The sequence below is a fragment of the Prionailurus bengalensis genome, chromosome A1, assembly GCF_016509475.1.
Source record: "Prionailurus bengalensis isolate Pbe53 chromosome A1, Fcat_Pben_1.1_paternal_pri, whole genome shotgun sequence".
NCBI lineage: Eukaryota > Metazoa > Chordata > Mammalia > Carnivora > Felidae > Prionailurus > Prionailurus bengalensis.
Genome location: NC_057343.1, coordinates 123,801,855 through 123,822,392, shown reverse-complemented (window position 1 = coordinate 123,822,392; position 20,538 = coordinate 123,801,855). Strand labels below are relative to the sequence as shown.

Sequence of the window (20,538 nt, the reverse complement as noted above, 5' to 3'; positions counted from 1 at the left end):
TCTGTCTGATCCCAAAGCCCATGCTTAACCTGTAGTAACACATACATCAAAATATTTCTGTGGGATTTCCACTCTACATTGCAATTCTTTTCTGCACTAAGAACTCTGATGACTTTCATTCATGCATGGAAATGTCCATAGGAATTAAAGAATTCCATATTCCTTTCATTCTCGTATCTTCTCAGCAAGGACCAGGGGAAGGTCCTTATCTTCCTCTTCCCAGCCCAGATAAAACCATCTTTCATAATCTCAGTTTCTCCTCTACCTAAAGGCAAATTCACTTGCTTATGCCAATGAAGGATAAGTCACAGCTTCTTAATTGCTATTAATATGGCACACAATAGGGGCACCTGGGAGCTCAGTTGGTTAAGCGTCTGACACTTGGTTGCAGCTTAGATCATGATCTCATAGCTTGTGGGTTCAAGCCCCACATTGGGCTCTGTGCTGACAGCACAGAGCCTGCTTGGGATTTTCTCTCTCTGTCTTCCCAGCTTATGTGTGTTCACTCTCTCTCTCTCAAAATAAATAGGCAAAATTAAAAAATATATATACATGGCACACATTGAAAGCTCCTTATTTACAATAGCCAGGACATAGAAACAACCTAACTGGCCATCAGAGGATGAATGGATAAAGAGGTTGTTTTGTACACACACATGTGCGCGCGCACACACACACACACACACACACACACACACAAAATATACACACAGTGGAATATTATTCAGCCATAAAAAATAACAAGGAAATTCTACCATTTGTAACAACATGGATGGAATTTAAAGGCATTACGCTAAGTGAAGTAAGTCACACAAATTATTGTATGATCTCACTTATATGTGGAATTTAAAAAACAACACCAGCAAAAAAAACCAAACTCAGAGGAAAAAGAGATCAGGCTTGTGGTTACCAGAGACAGAGGCTTGGGTGAGGGGAAATTGGAGGAAGGTGGTCAAAACATACAAACTCCCAGTTATACTAAGTACTAGGGACATAATGTACAACGTGACTATGACCAACACTACTATAACACATAGGAAAGTTAAGAGAATAAGTCCTATGAGTTATCACAAGGAGAATTTTTTTCCTTTTTTCTTTCTTTTCATTGTATCTATGAGAAGATGGATGTTGGCCAAACCTGTTGTGGAGATCATTTCACAATACATGTAAATCAAACCATCATGCTGTACATCTTAAACTTATATAGTGATGTATGTCAATTGTATCTCAATAAAACTGAGAAAACAAAGTTTCTTTATGGTGTAGCAGGTATTTTATCTGTTATCTCCTATATCCTTAAATAGTGCAGACAAATAGGCACAAATTATAATATGTCCCAGTTTTACAGATGAGGAAACTGAGTGGCATCAATCATTTGCCAACATCACAGATATTAACTGATAAAACTATCACACAAGGCCAGGCTTCTTTTCTCAAAATTATTCTTTGATTCATTTCTTTTGTTGGGTATCTTCTACTTTAAGGTACTATTCTGGAAACCAGAGCTGTCTCAGTGAACAACATAGACCAGAACCCTTCCATCCTGGATGTTAACATCTCCTGGGAAGAGAGACATTAAATAATCAAACAAAAGAGTGAAATGCTAAGAAGGAGGAATACAGGGGCACCTGGGTGGCTCAGTCAGTTCAGCATCCTACTTTGGCTCAGGTCATGATCTCGAGGTCTGTGGGTTTGAGCCCCGTGTTGGGCTCTGTGCTAGCAGCTCGGAGCCTGGAGCCTGCTCTGGATTCTATGTCTCCTTCTCTCTCTGCCCCTCCTCTACTTGCACTCTCTCTCAAAAGTAAATAAACATTAAAAACTTTTTTTAAAAAAGAAGGAGGAATACAGAATGTATAAAAGATTATGATAGAGGGATCTCAGATTAGAGAGTCACAGCTGTCCTCAAAAAAAGGCATTTTAACTGAAATCTGAAGCTAAAAGGAATAAAGCAACAGAAGGGATAAAAAACACGGCAAACTGAGTATCACACCCAGAAGGTATTTAGTCAGGATTACACAATGAGTCACTGACAGTCATAGAATCCAGCTATCCTGACCCTGAAAGTGGTGTTATTTCCTTGACACCAGACCACTGAAAGCTGAGTCTGCATGCCCATTTAGATGGTATCCTTCAAAAGCTCTCTCCCAGGCCTCTCTCCCAGGTTACAATATTCAGTCTTTGCTCGCCTGTACAGTGTTCTTATGGTGAATTAGAGCCCTCTGAGGGCTCAAAGCTTGTGCAAAGCAGTAGGCATTGTTAGCCTTTCCCATGTGAATACAGTCACATATCGGGGCCGATGGCCTGGCTAACAGAGGAAGCTTGAGTGTTATTTTCCCACTAACCCTACAGGACAAGCACAATGCTCAATCTTAAGTAGTGACTCTGAAGGCATAAATCTAACTTTTGAAACCTTTCTACTACGGACTACTATCTCTAGATCAAAACCCCTTGCATAGGAGAAACAGGATCAGAGTCTTTTTAAGAAGATAGGTTGGAGAGACCTGGAAGGGTCCAAGCAGAGCTGCCTGATGGCTTTTAAGAGCAATGTGTTGCCTTGCAAGAAGTACTAACCTGGGAGTCAGAGGGCTATGTCCTAGCCTTGGTTCTGTGACACCAGACAAGCCTCTGGTTTCCACACCTCAATTAATATGATAGGGCCCTCTGATACAGTGTATATGTTTTGGTCAATCTCTAAGTTTAGGAAGTTTATTTAGTTCCTAAACTAAGGCCTCATCCCAATTAACTAAATTTATCAGGATAAATTATCAGGATTAGCAGTTATCAGGATAACCAATGTCATATAGACTTGAACCAAATTTTAACCCATTGAGCGCTTGTATTCCATAGGGATAGTATTTTGCACCCGAAATCCATAGTAGCATCTCAATCCCAATATTCTTTTTCACTGAGTGCAAAAATTTATTTTTCTTTTCTTTTTTTAATGTTTGATACATGCATTGAGTGACATGAATTCAATTCTGAAGAAGATAGTCTTGACCCTAAGGAACCTACAGCGTATTGGTGGAGACGGTAAACACACACCAATCAGGCACAGAGCACAGTGTCCACCTCTGCCGGGAAGAACCACAGCAAGCTTCCCAAGGACATGAAGTCAAAGCTGAGACCAATTAGAAAATCCATACTAAGCCCCTTGAAGATTCAGGAGTGAATAAAACACTCTGCCCTTTGATACATGGACCAAAGAAGAAGAGAACTCAAATACTTAGTTCTCAAACAACATGCCAGGGTTCTAGAAGGCAAACAATAGAGCAACTGTCTGGAGTGGGGTGGAATCATCATCATCAGGAAGGTTTCCCAGGGAAGGGGGCATGTAAACCTGAGCCAGAGGAATAAGTAGAAATGCTCTAAGGGAGATGATGGGGAGGATGTCCAGGGAAAACTAAAGAACATGAGGTAAAGACATGAGGGTGTGAATGGGCGTGCCCATGTGCGGACAAGCAATTAGTTCAGAGCATGGGAAAATAAGCAGAGTGCACAGGGAGGGGGTTAGGGGAGGAGGCACACCTCACCAATCTGATTTGTTGCTTCCTCCCTGGCCCTGCATTGTAACTCTGCCTGATAACTATCGAATCATCAATGCTGGCACTGGAAGTCTCTCTAAAAGAGTTACTCCAGTGCTGTTTATAAAATACACAGTAGAAAAATCAACAGGGGTTTTCTTCCCCTATATGAAAAACTTTGGTTTAAAAGACAGGGCAGGGTTCATCAGTAGAGATCCAACAGCAAGCTGCGCAGATATCTTGAGCAACAACCTAAATTCCATAGCAGGTGATGTCACCTATAAATGCCCTATAAATGGAGGAAGTCTTCGGGTACATCTGAATGATTTATCTGCACAGATACCCAGTGCTACAAGCATGGCTGTCTCAGCACTACGGCTGACGATTGTCCTGGGACTACTGGTCTTAATCCTGACTTGCCAGGCAGGTAAGTGCTTCTGGCCGCAGCTCATACCTTGTACACTGTCAGCTAGGATTGCAGGGAGGTGGCAGCACTGCTCCAGAACATAAAGGGGAGAGGGGGGAAGGGGACTTTGGGCAATGAAGAAAGAGCACTGGACTAGGAGACAAGAGGCAGATCTTCTAGATTCTATATTGTTTATTTCTGCTCTGATCTTTATTATTTCTCTTCTTCTGCTGGATTTAGGCTGTCTTTGCTGTTCTGCTTCTATTTCCTTTAGGTGTGCTGTTAGATTTTGTATTTGGGATTTTTCTTGTTTCTTGAGATAGGCCTGGATTGCAATGTATTTTCCTCTCAGGACTGCCTTCGCTGCATCCCAAAGCGTTTGGATTGTTGTATTTTCATTTTCATTTGTTTCCATATATTTTTTAATTTCTTCTCTAATTGCCTGGTTGACCCATTCAGTCTTTAGTAGGGTGTTCTTTAACCTCCATGCTTTTGGAGTTTTTCCAGACTTTTTCCTGTGGTTGATTTCAAGCTTCATAGCATTGTGGTCTGAAAGTATGCATGGTATAATTTCAATTCTTGTATACTTATGAAGGGCTGTTTTGTGACCCAGTATATGATCTATCTTGGAGAATGTTCCATGTGCACTCGAGAAGAAAGTATATTCTGTTGCTTTGGGATGCAGAGTTCTAAATATATCTGTCAAGTCCATCTGATCCAATGTATCATTCAGGGCCCTTGTTTCTTTATTGACCGTGTGTCTAGATGATCTATCCATTTCTGTAAGTGGAGTGTTAAAGTCCCCCAAGAGGCAGATCTTCTAACAAAAAGAAAGGATTTTTATTCAAATATTCTTCAATTACAGCCTCTACCCTCAGTGAATGAATGAAGTTTGGAATGACCTTTTTTCTTATGTAGTCATGTGATACCGCGACACTATCATATTATAAATTTCTTGACAGCCGGGAGGGGAATTTATTTTTTGATGATTCTAACTAATAATGTTTGTAGGGGAAAAAAATGTATACTCTGGAGTAAGACTCCTAGGCCTGGTTCTACCATTAATCAGAAATCTAACTTCAGGCATGTTAGTTAACCTGTCTGGGCCTCACACGTTGAAGGGAATATCAATAGTTAACTTTCTCATAAAGTTATCATGAAAATTAGAGACAAAAACTGTAAAAACATCTGGTCCCTAATAAGCACCCAATAAATATTAACTGCTATTGTTATCACATATTATCTCATTTGATTCTCATAATAATCCTCTTAAGTAAAAATGCCAAGTTTTATCATGCTCCTTTGGCAGGCTGACAGACAAAACTTGCAGAAGGAAAGTCACTTGGGCATAGACACATGTAGACGTGGCATGCCTGGGTCTGAAATCCCCAGTCCCTCCATTCTGTCCGTTATGATTAAGTGCCTACTTCTTATTTAAAGATTTATTTTTTTAATATTTATTTATTTATTTTGAGAGAGAGCGCAACATCAGGGAAGGGGCAGAGAGAGAGGGAGAGAGAGAATCCCAAACAGGTTCAGCACTGTCAACACAGAGCCTGATGTGGGCTTGATCTCAAACAGTGAGATCATGACCTGAGCCAAGGTCAAGACTCAGATGCTTAACAGGACTGAGCCACCCACATGCCCCATGCTTACTTCTGTTATGCCCGTTCCAAGGATATAGGGGGCCACAAGGCAGCTTGCAAAATTCTCATTACTTTTGGCCTGCAGAATATGGTGAGCTCTTGACTGGTCTCAATTCAGAAGGATAGGTCAGAAAACAAAGCCAGTGCAAATATTTAGTAACAGAGCCTTTTGCTTTTCTAAATGTAACTTGGCAGAACTCAACAACACCCTCAGCCACCCACAGTCCACCAGCACAATATACAGACACACACTCTAATGAAATTATCACAGGGGCACCTGGGTGGGTCAGCTGGTTAAGCGTCCAACTTTGGCTCAGGTCACGATCGATCTCATGGTTCATGAGTTCAAGCCCCGCACTGGGCTTCTGTGCTGACAGCTCAGAGCCTGGAGCCAGCTTCAGATTCTGTGTCTCCTTCTCTCTCTGCCCCTTCCCCACTTGTACTCTGTCTCTGTCGCTCTCTCTCTCCTCTGTCAAAAATAAATAAAACATTAACAAAAATTAAGAAAAAAAGATTTATAACAGAATTACCAAAGAGGTGGCCTCAGACACTACCGGGTCCATCAACTCCTTAAGTAATCAACACAGCACAGTGAAAGGTGAGATTTATAGCCTAAGGACCGGTCCCCAGCTGTCTCTCATAAACCCTAAAACTGGTTCAATCAGTTCACTGCTTTGAACCTCAGTTTCTTCATCTGTAAAATGGGACAACAATCAACTTCACCGGGTCAAATGAATATGCCTTTATAATCACTTTGTAAACAATAAATACTATACAAATATCAGCAGCACTGTATTTTTTTCAGAACTTTATAATTACATTGACTGAAAAACTCAACCAAGTAGTTAATGTAAATAAAGGCCAGTCCATATTATATTTGAAAAGAAAAAATATTCTGCTATTAGCTTTAATAGTTTGTTTACAGTATTTCAAATTTGATTTTTATTGTTTCTTTTTGTTTTTCTTTTTTTTTTTTTTTAATTTTTTTTTTCAACGTTTATTTATTTTTGGGACAGAGAGAGACAGAGCATGAACGGGGGAGGGGCAGAGAGAGAGGGAGACACAGAATCGGAAACAGGCTCCAGGCTCTGAGCCATCAGCCCAGAGCCCGACGCGGGGCTCGAACTCACAGACTGTGAGATCGTGACCTGGCCGAAGTCGGACGCTTAACCGACTGCGCCACCCAGGCGCCCCTCTTTTTGTTTTTCAACATTTTCAAATTTCTTAATATTTTAACCACTTTTTAAATTTTCATAATCTCCTAAAGCACTACAGGAAAAAGCTAATATTAATCATTTTGTTGCTACTATTATTATTATTAACATTATAGTTCATAATATATGTACCCATTATTATATATTATATATAATTTATTATATATATGCACCCATTATATTATATATAATATATATTCATGATAATACAGCAAGCATTTATTGTGGACTTACCTTGGGCCTGGTACTGTGATAAGTAGTGTATGTATGTGTATATATATATGTGTATACACATATATATATACACATTTCATAGATATTTTACATGTGAAAGATATATAAAATACCTTTCAATCTTGACAATAACACAATGAATAAATTGAGAGACAAAGTATTTAAGAATTGTGTGCAAGGTTCCATGGTGGATTTTTTTTTTGTTGAAGACAAGAATCAAACTCAAGTATATAGGACTCCAAAACATATGGTCCATCATACTCTAAAACCTCCTAATATAGATGTGGTTCAAGGACTGGGGCCTATGATCCAAACTTCACACATATTCCAAACTAGGGCTCTTTGCATATTGACAGGCTAGCATTTGTGTCGTATTAAAATAAAAAGTCAATAAAATTAACTTATTATGCAAGTAACCATATAGCAACACGGGAAAAAGGAACTCACTTTTCATGCAAGGAATTGCTGTTTTGTACCTGGTAAATGTCTTCAGGGGAAACTGCTTGAAGATAGTATTATATCATGTAGATAATGTGCTCTGTGTAGTTAAAACAATTTAGGTTCAAACCCTGGCTCAACCACATTCTAGATGTATGATTTTAGGTGAGTCATTTAACTTCTCTGAGCACCTGTTTTCTCTTCTATAAAACTGTTAATACCTTCACTGAACTAAATAAAGATTAAGGCACATCATGAAAACACAATCCCAGTACCTGCTCAGTTGGCATTATCTTTCCTTCTTCCAGTGATGAGAACAGAGAGCAATTCTGGTCACTGAGGTGGCCCTGCACTTTATGTAAGGATCATGTCTAGTATGTTCATTCATATCTCAACTCTTAGCATATGCTATGTACCCAATAGTAAGCTGAAAAAAAAAATACTTAATGAAAACATTAACAGCTGAATGAATAAGTAATTGGTATACTGATTTTGGTTATAGGTCCCAGTCTGGTGCTCCTATCAAATCTTTTCTTGTGGCATAGTAAACAACAAATGTTTGCAAAATCGAAAGCCACATGTTTTGACTAAGAGTTTCTATTTTAGGATACAATACAGATGCAAGCCTTCTAACATAATTTTTGACAGCCTCCACACTAAAAGCTAGTTATGTCTCCTTCATTCAGAGTCGGCAAACAGTGCCTAGATGTTGGAACTCTTTGAATCAAAACTTGTGGTGGGGTTACCATGTGAAATACAGGACACCCAGTCTAATCTGAATTTCAGATAAACAATGAATAATCTTCTAATGTTTACTTATTTTTGAGAGAGAGAGAGAGAGAGAGAGAGTGAGCAGGGGAGGGGCAGAGAGAGATAAAGAGACATGGAATGTGAAGCAGGCTTCAGGCTCCAAGCTGTCAGCACAGAACCCAATGAGGGACTCAAACTCACAAACCGCGGAGATCATGACCTGAAGTCGAACGCTTAACCCACTGAGCCACCCAGATGTCCCACAATTTTAGTTTAAATATGACCTAAATATTGCATGGTCATTCTTATACCAAAATTAAAAAAATTGTTGTGTATCTGACATTTAATTGGGTATCCTGTATTTTTATTTACTGAATCTGGCAACACTATGTGTGAGGCTACACTAAAACTAAAAGACAAAAATCCCACTTTATCCTGGCACCAGCGTCCAGAGGGGAGTCCACTTGAAGCTACTAACTGCCACTCTTCCGTTACTTTTAATCTCCTGAACCAGTGAGACCACTAAGCAAAGCCAAAACGCCCCAAAGGAACTTGCATGTCACCAACCTCACTCCCTGGACCCTTGGTCCTCATTGCAAAAGGCACTTGATTAAAAGTTAAGGGTAAGAAACCTGAATTTATAGTTCCATCTTCTCTTGCTATTTGCGAGGTCTCTTGCAAGTCACTTAATCCTTTCAGTTTCTTAGTCCAGTGAACTAAGAACTGCGTCCCTTGTAAGACTGGTCAAGGGTAAAATCACACAGCATTTACAAAGTCATTATTAACAGAACTATAAAATGATGTACAAATGATAGAATTTCTCCTTGTCATCATCCTTATTATTCTACTTTCAATCTTGTGCTTGTGGTTAGATCGTAGCTTTGCTGTCAAAGGCTATTCAGCTCATTTTTGTTGTTGATAACTTGTATTTTATAAGTAATCTCTGTGGTAGAAAAATTAGACAATATAAAGAAACAAAGATATTTCTATCGTTAATAAGGTGGGGGGGCACTATGCAGTTCTGCACAGAGTGCTTACAAGTCCAGATTTTAGTACTAGTCAGACATGGGATTGAATTGTTTTGGCTGCTAACTCTGTGACTTTGAACCAGCTCGTAAACCTCTCTCAACTTCCACTTCTTGAACTTAAACTTGAGATAAGAGTTTTGCCTACTTCACAGGGCTGCTGTGAGAATAAAATGATGTAACAACATATCAGCTTGTCTGACATAGGTATATGCTCAACAAATGCTACCCGTTATTATGCCATCATTATTCTCATTACCGCTTGCCGGGATTGCATGGAGAAAAGTACATTAAAATGGGCATTCTGTATTTCAATGCTGGAACTGGCTGCTTAACTGTGGACAAGTTACTTAACTTCCATGAGCTTCAATTTTCTCAACCAGAAAGGAAATCAACGTCTACCTAAGTATCGACACCTGTTGTTTTTAGGAACAACTGAGATGATGCATGTGATGACTTTGGCCAGGCAGGCATTAAATGTTCAACAAATATAACTGTACGAGGCTGTATAATTAATGAAAGGGGGTAAAAAGCAGTCTAAGGGTTCCCTTCAAAGAAAAGAGGCTTCCCTTTCTTGTTGCAGAAAATCACTTCTGAGATTCTGTTTTGTTTTTCAGATGACAAACCAGATGACAAGCCAGATGACTCAGACAAAAAAACAGAGCCAGATTTTCCAAAATTCCTAAACCTCTTGGGCACAGAGATCATTGAGAATGCAGTAGAGTTCATCCTCCGCTCCATGACGAGGAGCACGTAAGCACTGTGACAAACCTTGCTTTTGTCCAGTTTGCTGTTGGTAATGACCGCATTGCATTAAAATGAATGAGAAACAAAACTGTGGTGCATGACAATGTATTATTTGAGTTGAAAAGTATTGCCCTATCTTGAGATATATTTGCATCTGAATGAATTTCCCTGAACTCTTTTGGAGTGTACGCATTTCCAACAAGTGCTTCTGTAAAATATTTTAAATCTCGAGACCAAGTAGGAAGGAGGAAGTGCACTGGACCAGGGAACAGAAAGCCAGGTTCTGGTCTTGACACATGTGCTACTTGGCTGGATGACCTTGAGCAAGGCCCTCCCTCGCTGAGTGCCTCAGTTTCCTCATCTGTAAAGTTAAAGGAATAAAGGACCCACCCAGGGCAGGCACTGTAATTCTTTGGTGAAGGTGGTGGGTAGTGATGTGTTCATTAGTGATACATGTGGTGAGTCCCGCCTTTATTTTCTAGTTTGAGAAACTCAAAAGGGTTAGAGAGACTAGGTGATCTCTCCTCAGAGACAATCTGGAGAACCTCTCATATGAGTGTTGATCATGAGGGATTGCCATGGTGGCAGCGCATACAGCCCAGAATCTTCCCAATGTTCTCCACCTGCTTCCGAGCCCCTGCACACAACTCCTAACACATCTTACTCCAGTCTACACAGGCTCTGATTTTCACATCTACTTCACCCTGTTCTTATTTGCCCCACAGTAATCTCCCCACTTTCAGCTCTCTGGGATCCAGTTTGTTCTGAATTCCCAGGTGCTTTCAATCTCCACCTCATGGAGTCTCTGCCTCTAATTCTCTCCTTCCTAGATCCCTAAGCAGAGTTTGACAATGTGTGGTCTATACTCTCCTGGAGAATTTATACAAAATGAGTTTTCCTTCATCCCATCTTGTGTCTTCCTAGAACAAAGCTAAGGGTACACTTGAGAACAAGCTTTCTGGTAATTCTGATATCCCATCAATTTTGAAATGCTCTGGACTACAATGCTGGCCCTTGATGGTCCGCATACCCGTTAAATTTTTATTCACATTTTGTGTAATTGTGCATCTTTGCATTTTTCTAAGGAAAATGCTTCTGACTTTTATTAGATTCTCAAAGGGGTCTATGACCAATAACAGATTAAGAATCACTTCTCTTTAGAAATCATCAGGGGCCATGTTGTAATCTGTGATCTGCTTAGACCAATATATTATCATGTGGATGGACAGGATTCTGCATACCATCCTTATGCACAAATTATTGAAACTCACAGATATTTATTTTTGCATTGTTATTTTTCTATTGTGGTTGCTTTTGCAACTGCTGAGTTACAATGACTGTTAATGTAAACAAGAAGAAACTGACAAGCAAGCAGGAGCAACGCCCACTATGTACAAAGTACAAATTACACTCCAGCTGAATTCCTATTGTTGTAAATCAAAACAACAGCAAGCAAGGAGTTGAAACAATATTTCTTTTTATTCCTTCCCTGGGGAATTCCCCAGACATGAAAAAATACTGCTTTTATTCTTCTCTGTTAACCCCGGAAGCTCACTGTTGGAAATACTGGAGAACTGCTTGCTGTCAGCTCAGGGTTCAGGACCAGCAACTCCACTTCAACCATCTTCTCTGTTCCTCGTTGTTTCTATGCAAATGATGTTTTTCCTGTTTCTGGAACTTAAAACCATCTCAGGCTCTCTGACCTTGCTTTCGTTTCTGCCTAAAAGGCTCTTCCCTTCTCTTGTAGCTAGTGCTTCTCCTGCAGCTCATCTAAAAGTCACCTCCTCAGAGGGGCGCCTGGGTGGCTCTGTTGGTTGAGTGTCCGACTCTTAATTTTGGCTCAGGTCGTGATCTCGGGCTCCGTGCTGGCAGCATGGAGACTGCTTGGGATTCTTTCCCTCTCTCTGCACCTGCCCTGCTGGCGTTCTCTCTCTTTCTCTCTCTCTCAAAATTTATAAACTTAAGAAGTCACCTCCTCAGAAAACAATTCTATAATCACTCTTATTAACACTATCTTCTTTCATTCCCTAGTTTTCTATTACTTTATCTTGTGCAATTATAACATATATCACCACCTTTATTTTCAATCATGTGGCTATATGAAAATAGGGACCAGATCTAACTAGCTTCTGGCTCTAACACAGTACCTTATAGGTTAAGTGAGGCACTTAGTGAATAATTGTTGAATTGATTAATTAAGGAAAGGTATCTTCAAGATCAGATATAAAACCTATTACTGCAATTTGACTGAGAAATCCTGGGGGATCTTTGTTGAAAGACATAGCAGTCCTTGCTCAGGGGAAAAATCTAGCTGTCCTTTGTCCAAGGGAAGACCATAGATAGGATGGGGATGGGGAGTGGGAGGAGATCATCAAGAAGTATTTCTAAGCACTCAGTATACACAAAGTAGGGGCAGAAATTTGAAGGAAAAAACTCAAATGTAAATCCTTTCTCAAAGATTTGCAGTCCTTATGGTATGATGACCCAGCAAAAGCAGTAATGACTAATATGCTAAATAAGATAAATGTCAGCAAAACATCACAGGCAATTTCTACAGAAAGGAGCTGTGGTTGATACCAGGACACTTAGGGGTATGTTTATAGCAAAGATGAGATGCAATCTGGGTCTTAAAAGACTCAGTGAGATTTGAGTAGAAAGACAGAATGACAGGAATGAGGTACTTGATAAAAATGAGAATTGTCTTTATTTACTCCTTATCTTGATGCCTAAGTAGTGTGTCAGGCACGTAAAAATACTAGATATGTGCTTTCAGGACAGTGAATACAATAGCTCACCTTCTCCACTCTGGATTACTTTAGAGCCATGTGAACTGGATTCTGGTCACCATTGTTCTGAAAAATATACATATTCTTAATTCTTCTGACCCCCCCACCAAAGGCTCCAATTGTTGTGAATTTCCCCTCACCTGCTGGGTTTCCATGACATGGCATTTTCCTGTTTCTCTCCCTACCTCTAGCCACTCTTTCTCATTCTTTTTATAGGGCTTTTCTTTATGTATCTTCCCCTTAAATATTTGTCTTCAAAGCTCCAAATGTAACCTGCATGGGTTTTCACATGGGTAGTATTGGAATCCAATGACTTCCAAAATCAGATGTCTATTGCCTTCTTTTTTCTGAGCTACAGACTGAAATGATTAATTGCTTGCTACAACTGCTCCCCAAACCCATCACCCCACAAACTTGCTCCTCTTCACATGTTCCTTATCTCCTCACATGTCACATCCCCACCCACCTGGCATCCAGAAACCTCAGGGTCCTTGTGGATCTTTCTTGATTGTCACCACCTTCATCACATTGCTGAATATTCTACTTCTAAATTTTTCTCTTGTATCATTCCTTTTCTTCAACTCCACTGACTAGTTGGCCTGGTGGAGTCCTTCATCACCTCTTTACTGAGTTCTTTTTATTAGATTTATGGTGAGTTCCACCGTTTCTGTCTGTCCTCACTCCAAACCATCCTCTACTTATTACCAGAGTTATACAGTAAAAACACAAATTAGGTTCCATCACCGTAATTCTTGAAACCTTTTTTCTTGAATTTCCACAGCCTACAAAATCAGAACAAATGCATTCAATTGGTGTTAAATGTTCTTCCCTGAAGCCAATCAATTGCATATCTCACTCCTGAAGTCAAACACCCGATGCCCCTAATGACAAATGATTTGTTTCAGAACCGGTCATGTATGTATAAACCCCTAACATGTTTGCACATGGCTCTTCCATCTGCCAACAAGGTCTGGTCCCCAACTCCAACTCCATTCTGTTTACCTAGAAAGTCTAATCATTTTCTAAAGTCCAATTCAAAGATAAGCTCTATGAAGACATCACAGACCCCTACGATTACAACATGCAGGTATTCATACTTTGGGTTTCATTATGCTTTGTAGGAACTTTCACATCGATTTTCTTTCCCTCTAGTTGTTTTAAATTACTTGTATCTGATTGTGTCTATTTTTTCCACTAGACTGTAAACTCCTCACAGGCCACATTTTAATCATCTTTATCTTTTCAGTACAATGGTTCTTTAAAAAAATTTTTTTTCAACGTTTATTTTATTTTTGGGACAGAGAGAGACAGAGCATGAACAGGGGAGGGGCAGAGAGAGAGAGGGAGACACAGAAGCGGAAACAGGCTCCAGGCTCTGAGCCATCAGCCCAGAGCCTGACGCGGGGCTCGAACTCACGGACCGTGAGATCGTGACCTGGCTGAAGTCGGACGCTTAACCAACTGCGCCACCCAGGCGCCCCTAATGGTTCTAATACTAACTTCAGATCCTGGAGATCCCAGTTTTAGACTTTGCTTTGCCATTTATCAGCCATGTGTCTGGGACAGATTGTTTAATCTCTTTGAGCTTTAGAAGTTTTTTCATATACCATATGAGATAAAAATTAATTTATCCATTTATTTAATATTTAATTCCAACATTTATTCATTTATACTATATGCCAGGCACTGTTCTAGTTACTAGGGATATGTTACTAAACAAATACACCAAAATATCTGTCTTATACAATTTATATGTGAATAGACACCCATGAATAGATTTGTTGGCAAATTGAAAGAGATAATCGTGCATAAATAGCTTGCAAACTACAAATGTTATGGAAGTCTTAAATCTTATTTTATTTATGATATTGGAAAATCTGCAGAAAAAAAATAGTGGCTCAAACATTATAAGACATCCTAGTGATCATTCTAATATTCTTGCTTAATCTCAATCATAATCCACTTTTTTCTCTTTCTTTTATTTTTTAAGAGGATTTATGGAATTTGATGATAAACAAGGAGAACATTCAGCAAAGTGACTTCCCCAGGTGATTCTTAACTTACAATTTACAACTAAAATAATAGAATATTTAACAAAGAAAAAGGATCTGTCTTATTTTATTCAATTGATTTGGGCACCCCCATGCCTACTTATAAGCAGAAAAAGCAGGGTTTTTTTTGGTTTGTTTTCGCTTTCGTTTCTTTTTTCAATTTTTTAAAAATGTTTATTTATTTATTTTGAGAGAGAGATCACAGAGAGCAAGAGCATATGCAGGGAAGGGGCAGAGAGAGAGGGAGAGAGGGAATCCTAAGCTGACAGCACAGAGCCCGATGTGGGGCTCCATCCCATGAATCGTGAGATCATGACCTGAGCCGAAATCAAGAGTTGGACGCTTAACCAACATCATTATTGGTTGGACTGTCCCCTCCATTCAGACAATCTTAATCACAAACACGTACATTATTATCAGGATACTGAGGTTTCTCATTGAATCCCAAGAGCTCCCAAAGGACTAGAGCTACGTGTGTTGGACTTCTAGACCTGTACTGTCCATTAGGTGGACAGGCGCCCCTGCAATAGTTTCTTAAAATTAATTTTAAATAGAAGTATTTTTTTATCACCATAAAGTCACTGACCTAATAAGATTATCTTAAGAGAGGAGGCCCAACTATGGGAAGAAACAAGAAACCACTGGGAGTTAGGAGACCTGGTCCTGCTACAATGCTATCAGTAACTTGCCTTGCGCACATAGCACCTATGACGTGAGGGGAGTGTGTGCACTAAAATAGAAGGGCCCATGTAATCGTGCAGTTAGTTACTCATGAGAAGAGTGAGCTCTGCTGAACCTCATTCCAGGAGAAAAGACTAACAAGCTCTCTAGTCCCATATAGTTGTATTTAGAGTAGTCCCCCCTTATCTGTGAGGGATACATTCCAAGATGCCAGGGGACACCTGACACCGTAGATAGTACGAATCCCATATATATGTTTTCTCCTCTACATGCTTACTTATAATAAAGTTTAATTTACATATTAGGCGCAGTAAGAGATTAACAACAGTAACTAATAATAAAATAGAAGAATTATAATATGCCGCAAGAAAAGTTATGTAAATGTGGTTTCTCTCTCTCTCTCAGAAAATCTTATTGTACTGTACTCCCCCTTCCTCATCTTTTGATGATGTGAGATGATGAAATGGCTACAAGATGAGATGAAGTGAGGTGAATGACACAGGCACTGTGATACAGTGTTAGGTTTCTGTTGATGATGTGACATTATATCAGAAAGAGGATCTGCTTCCAGACCTCTGTTGACTGTGGGTAACTGGAACCACAGAAAGCAAAACCACAAATAAGGGGGAACTACAAGCAGTATAGTCTGAGCGCTCAGAAACACCTGCTTTCTCCTTATTCTATTCTTTCCTGAAAAGACAGAAATATCAAAACAGAAATGATATAGCTGGGAAGGTAACTATTATATCAGCAGCTAGCATGAACTGAGTACTTACTCTGTATTAGGCATTAAGCAGAGTGTCATGTATGTAGTACCTAATTTAATTCAAACACCACTATGACATGGTATTCTTCCTCTTCTTTAATTTTGTAAGAATGTGACCAAGTCACTAACATGGCCATGTTAGTAAGGGAAGAGGGAAAGATGTGAACATAGGCACCCTCATTCTGGGGTGTGCCTTCTGTTACTAAGCAGTTGTGCTAGTGGAGAGCAGAGACCATTGTAGGAGGAGGCACTTGAAAACACTATGTGATCTTACACAGGCCTTCAAGTTTCCCATAGAAATAAAACACTACACCTTTGGTTAACTGAGTTACCTTACATGCATCTCCAGGAAGCATGGCCTTTCTCAACTTCTATTTCGTATCTTGTCTAGGAATCCTCCTTTTCCCTACTGTCTTCATTTCCTAACCTAGGTCTTAGTAATGTAAGCTCGGCAACCTACTATCAGATTACTCAGGGACTTAGCCCACTCTTTTCCATGAGCTTCTAAGGACAGAAGTCAGTCCTGGGCATTAGAATCAAAACAAGCCCAACCCAGACACATCTGATTCTCATGCCAAAGCCAGCTAAGTTTCTAAAAACATTCACTTATGTTTGCATGTTTCTGTTTCCATCATCTCAGGGAATAGCCTACCTCTTGTTGCAGGTGTCCTGACCCCTTAGCTGATTTCATTCAGGCTGCTGGGATATACCTCTACCCATTGGTACCCACACCCTTAATCTTTAGAGTGCTACCCTAGCAGTTCACTGTATAAGCCAGTCCAACAGACAAGGCAATATGAAGGGTTAGAAAGAGCAGAAGACACAGAGAAAAAATAAGTTCAAATTCTAACTTGGCTACTTACTGGTTGTCTATTGGCCTCCTTGAGTTTCACTTTACTCCTTATGAAAATGTTAAAAATCTTGGGAACTTAATTGTTCCAGATCTTAATGCCAGATTTTTTTTTAACTGTGCATAAAAAAAACTTTGAGTAGATTCATGAAGCAATTATAGATGCTCTAATGGGCTGGGAGGAATGGCTCAATTAGGGATATTAAAAAATTGGGCTAGAAAGAAGGAAGCCTCTAAGGCAAAGATTACATTTTGAATGGTTTGGTCAGGAGTGTCTCTTTAAACAATAGTGACTGTGAATTTAATAAGTAGCTTTAAAAGTTGCACATGTATGATAATTGCCACATCTAATCAAAATCAAGTCACCACTTTAGAATTAAGTGACTCACAGCAATGCCCCAGTATACAAAATGTGGCCAAAGTTCTACATATTCCCTAAATTAAGATAGATAAATAGATACATAGATATCCCATCTTCCTTCTACAACATATGCCCCTTTCTTACATATTTTATTCTTTTAGTGCTTATTTCATCGGTACCTACTATTCTGCCAGTACTATCAAGATAAATAATGATATCCAGCCATTGAGAAGTCGATAGTCTGGGCTATCAGTTGGGACAGTGTACCCCAGGACTGTGGAGGGAAACGATACAGTTATGTATAAAAGTGCCTTGGACATGCCTTGGAGGAAGGACATAAGGAGAAACACCTGGAAAAAGGAGTGGGCATTAAAAGATCTTTACCAAGAAGGTGAACCTCTGCTCACATTCTCAGATGATGAACAAAGTGGGGCAAGGTCTCAAAAGCAAATCATCCAATAGACTGGACACTTAACTAATCTGAGACCCTCCCAACCTCTGCTCAATCACATTGGTAAAACTTCTTTATCTTAATAGACTTAAAATCATATTTCCTGTTGTCCAGCATCACTTGAAATGAATCATAAGGATTCAAGTCCCCTAGTGTCTTAAGTCACTAGACACCTTAAGGTATAAATTACCTTTCTTATTAAAAAAAAAATCTGATGAACCTCACTAGGCTATTATCAAAAGAAATAAAAATTAGGAAAGTACTTTCTGAATCTTAATTTCTAATTACATGTTTTCAATTAAGAAAAAATATACTATGGACCCAGTAGATCACATGTTTAGACTTCCTGAGTCAGAACTTCCAAGGGAGGGACCTGGGAATAAATACACTGGGCGTGTGTGGGGGCAGGGGGAGGGGGGCACTAAATACATTTAATGCTCATGCAGCTGATGAGCAAAACCGCAGCTGGGCATGACTTTACTTAATATCCACTCCATGACGTCTTATGGGAAAAGCTTCCTGCAAAATTTAGAGGAAAAAAAAATTGTCCTCCCTAAAAACTGCTTCTAAGATTTTTGTCGCATGGTCTATTTCTTTCATTTTCTTTTCATGTCTATCCAGAAACTCAAAGTGAATCTGATGACTCATTTCATCTCTGAGTTTAACCTGTGAGCATTCTCCCTTCATCCTTGTTGCTCATCCTTACCACATATATCTTGTATTTTCATTTTTGTTGTTGTTGCTTATTTCCTCAAATATGTATTATAGTTGATTTCATTATAAATCATCTCCCATTTTAAAGTGTGGAGGCATGCAAATGTTAAAGATTAGAAACTCTGTATTTTTCTTAAATCTTAAACCCTCTATAGCTGGTAATTGTTTCCCTCTATCTGGCTTGTATTTCTAAGGACACACCCAACATGGCTCCAGAATAACCCAAGGGGAGCAAATCCTGCTTTTCCAGTTCTGCTTCACGAGTCCGAGGCCCCAAAGCAGCTCCAAGCAAGTTCTCAGGATTCAGGACCTGGCTCAACCAAATACAGCTTATTCTGAACATCCTGATTTTGCCTTCTTGCCTCTAGAAGTCAGAGGACATGTGTCCTCTTAGGGGTCACATCCCTTTTTAAATGAGATTTTTGTTGTTGGTGGTAGTAACTTTCCTGAGCATCCTTAAAGTTTAATGATGCAAAAAATATAAAATATATAAAAGTGATTATTGGCCAGAATAATCAAAGAATGGTTCAAAATAAGAAAGTCAAAGCTCAGATAAAGTAACAAGTCCAAAGTCACACAATCAGTAAATGACAAAAAAGGAATTTGAAACGGACTCCAAAGAACAAACTCTAACTCCTAAAAACATATGAAGTTTCAGAGTTAAGAGCTTCATCTATCCTTTTGCAAAGTCTTTCAAATACATCTGAGCCTATTCTCCTGGGCTAGGTAAACTAAAAGCCAACATTTTTTTTTAACTAACTAGATTATTACTGTTCCAGATAGTCTTTATAATTCTCAAAGAATAGCATAGAGTATCAGGGATGGAAGAGTCCTCAAATAGTCTAGTGCAGCTCTTATATTTGCTCACCACCTCATCACACAGAGGCAGGTCCCCAGTAGCCATTGCTGTCACTCTTGCCCACTAGGTCATAGAGAATCGAATGCCTGTAAAACTTGACCCAGTGGAGCCAGAAAGATTCTCCCAGAATTATTGATGTGGACAGTTAAGACCAGACTGAAATCATGGAGCTGATGATAATTACATATCTAGAATATAGGATCTCTGTACTACTGCTAATGAGTTCTCACAAGCTGTCCTGAGACTGGTCCTTCCAAAGCACTGCGGCTCTGAAAGTGACTCCAGTGTTCCAATAAATCTTTTGTTTGTCTTGTTTCCTATTTTAATAGCCAGAATATGTTTGCATGCAGCACAAAGAGACTTTAATAATATAGGTAACTAAACAAAGAGTGAACACCTACAAAATACTGAAAATACACGTTCAAGATACTGAAAATACACTCTCGGCAATAAATTCAGACAAGCCACCTTCTGCATTTTCCAGAGACTGTGCCAATTTCTTCTTTTTTTCCAGCTTTACTGATATATTACTGACATATAACATAGTGTAAGTGTAAGGTACAAACGTGATGATTTGATATACATATATATTGCTAAATTATTATAAGCATAAGCTTAGTTAATGAAAGGGCGGGCCTATGCCGGCCGACTCCATCTTGTACTGTGTCCTTTACCTTGACCACACCTCCTCCCCTTGAGGAACCCCCCCCCTCACCTGCCTAACAGGACTCGGACCCTTCCCCAGCCAATCGGCTCAGGCCATAGCCATTACCTCACCAACTGCCCCTAGGCCCCAATAAAACCTTTGTCCTTTTGAAACTCGCTCTCTCCCTGGTATCTCACCGCTGCGTCGGTGCAGGTAGGGGATTGAGCTCGAGCTAGCTCGAATAAAGGCTCTTTTGCTTTTGCATCGGACTCAGCTCCCTAGTGGTCTTTGGGGATCATGAATTCTGGGCATAACATTTGGGGGCTCGTCCGGGATCCCCAAGACCCCCGAGGGACCCCCAACCCGGAGAGCCTGACTGGCTATGGTTAGTG

At 39.7% G+C, this 20,538-nt stretch overlaps 1 protein-coding gene across 3 annotated transcripts; it reads left to right on the top strand.

Moving 5' to 3' along the window:
• The first annotated feature begins 3,580 nt into the window (after positions 1-3,580).
• On the top strand, positions 3,581-19,820 carry CA1H5orf46 (chromosome A1 C5orf46 homolog). 3 transcript variants are annotated; one of them, XR_006298716.1, is made up of 4 exons: positions 3,581-3,948; positions 9,852-10,030; positions 14,758-14,815; positions 18,836-19,820. XR_006298716.1 is itself a non-coding variant. In XM_043590497.1 (4 exons), exons 1-3 carry the CDS (start codon positions 3,690-3,692, stop codon positions 14,804-14,806), a joined length of 444 nt encoding a protein of 147 aa, XP_043446432.1. In that variant the 5' UTR covers positions 3,590-3,689; the 3' UTR covers positions 14,807-14,815; positions 18,836-19,820. The 3 variants fall into 3 exon arrangements, 2 of the variants coding, with proteins under 2 accessions (XP_043446431.1, XP_043446432.1); XM_043590497.1 differs by having other exon boundaries at positions 3,590-3,948; positions 9,852-9,987; XM_043590496.1 differs by lacking the exon at positions 14,758-14,815 and having other exon boundaries at positions 3,585-3,948; positions 9,852-9,987.
• Positions 19,821-20,538: the final 718 nt, after the last annotated feature.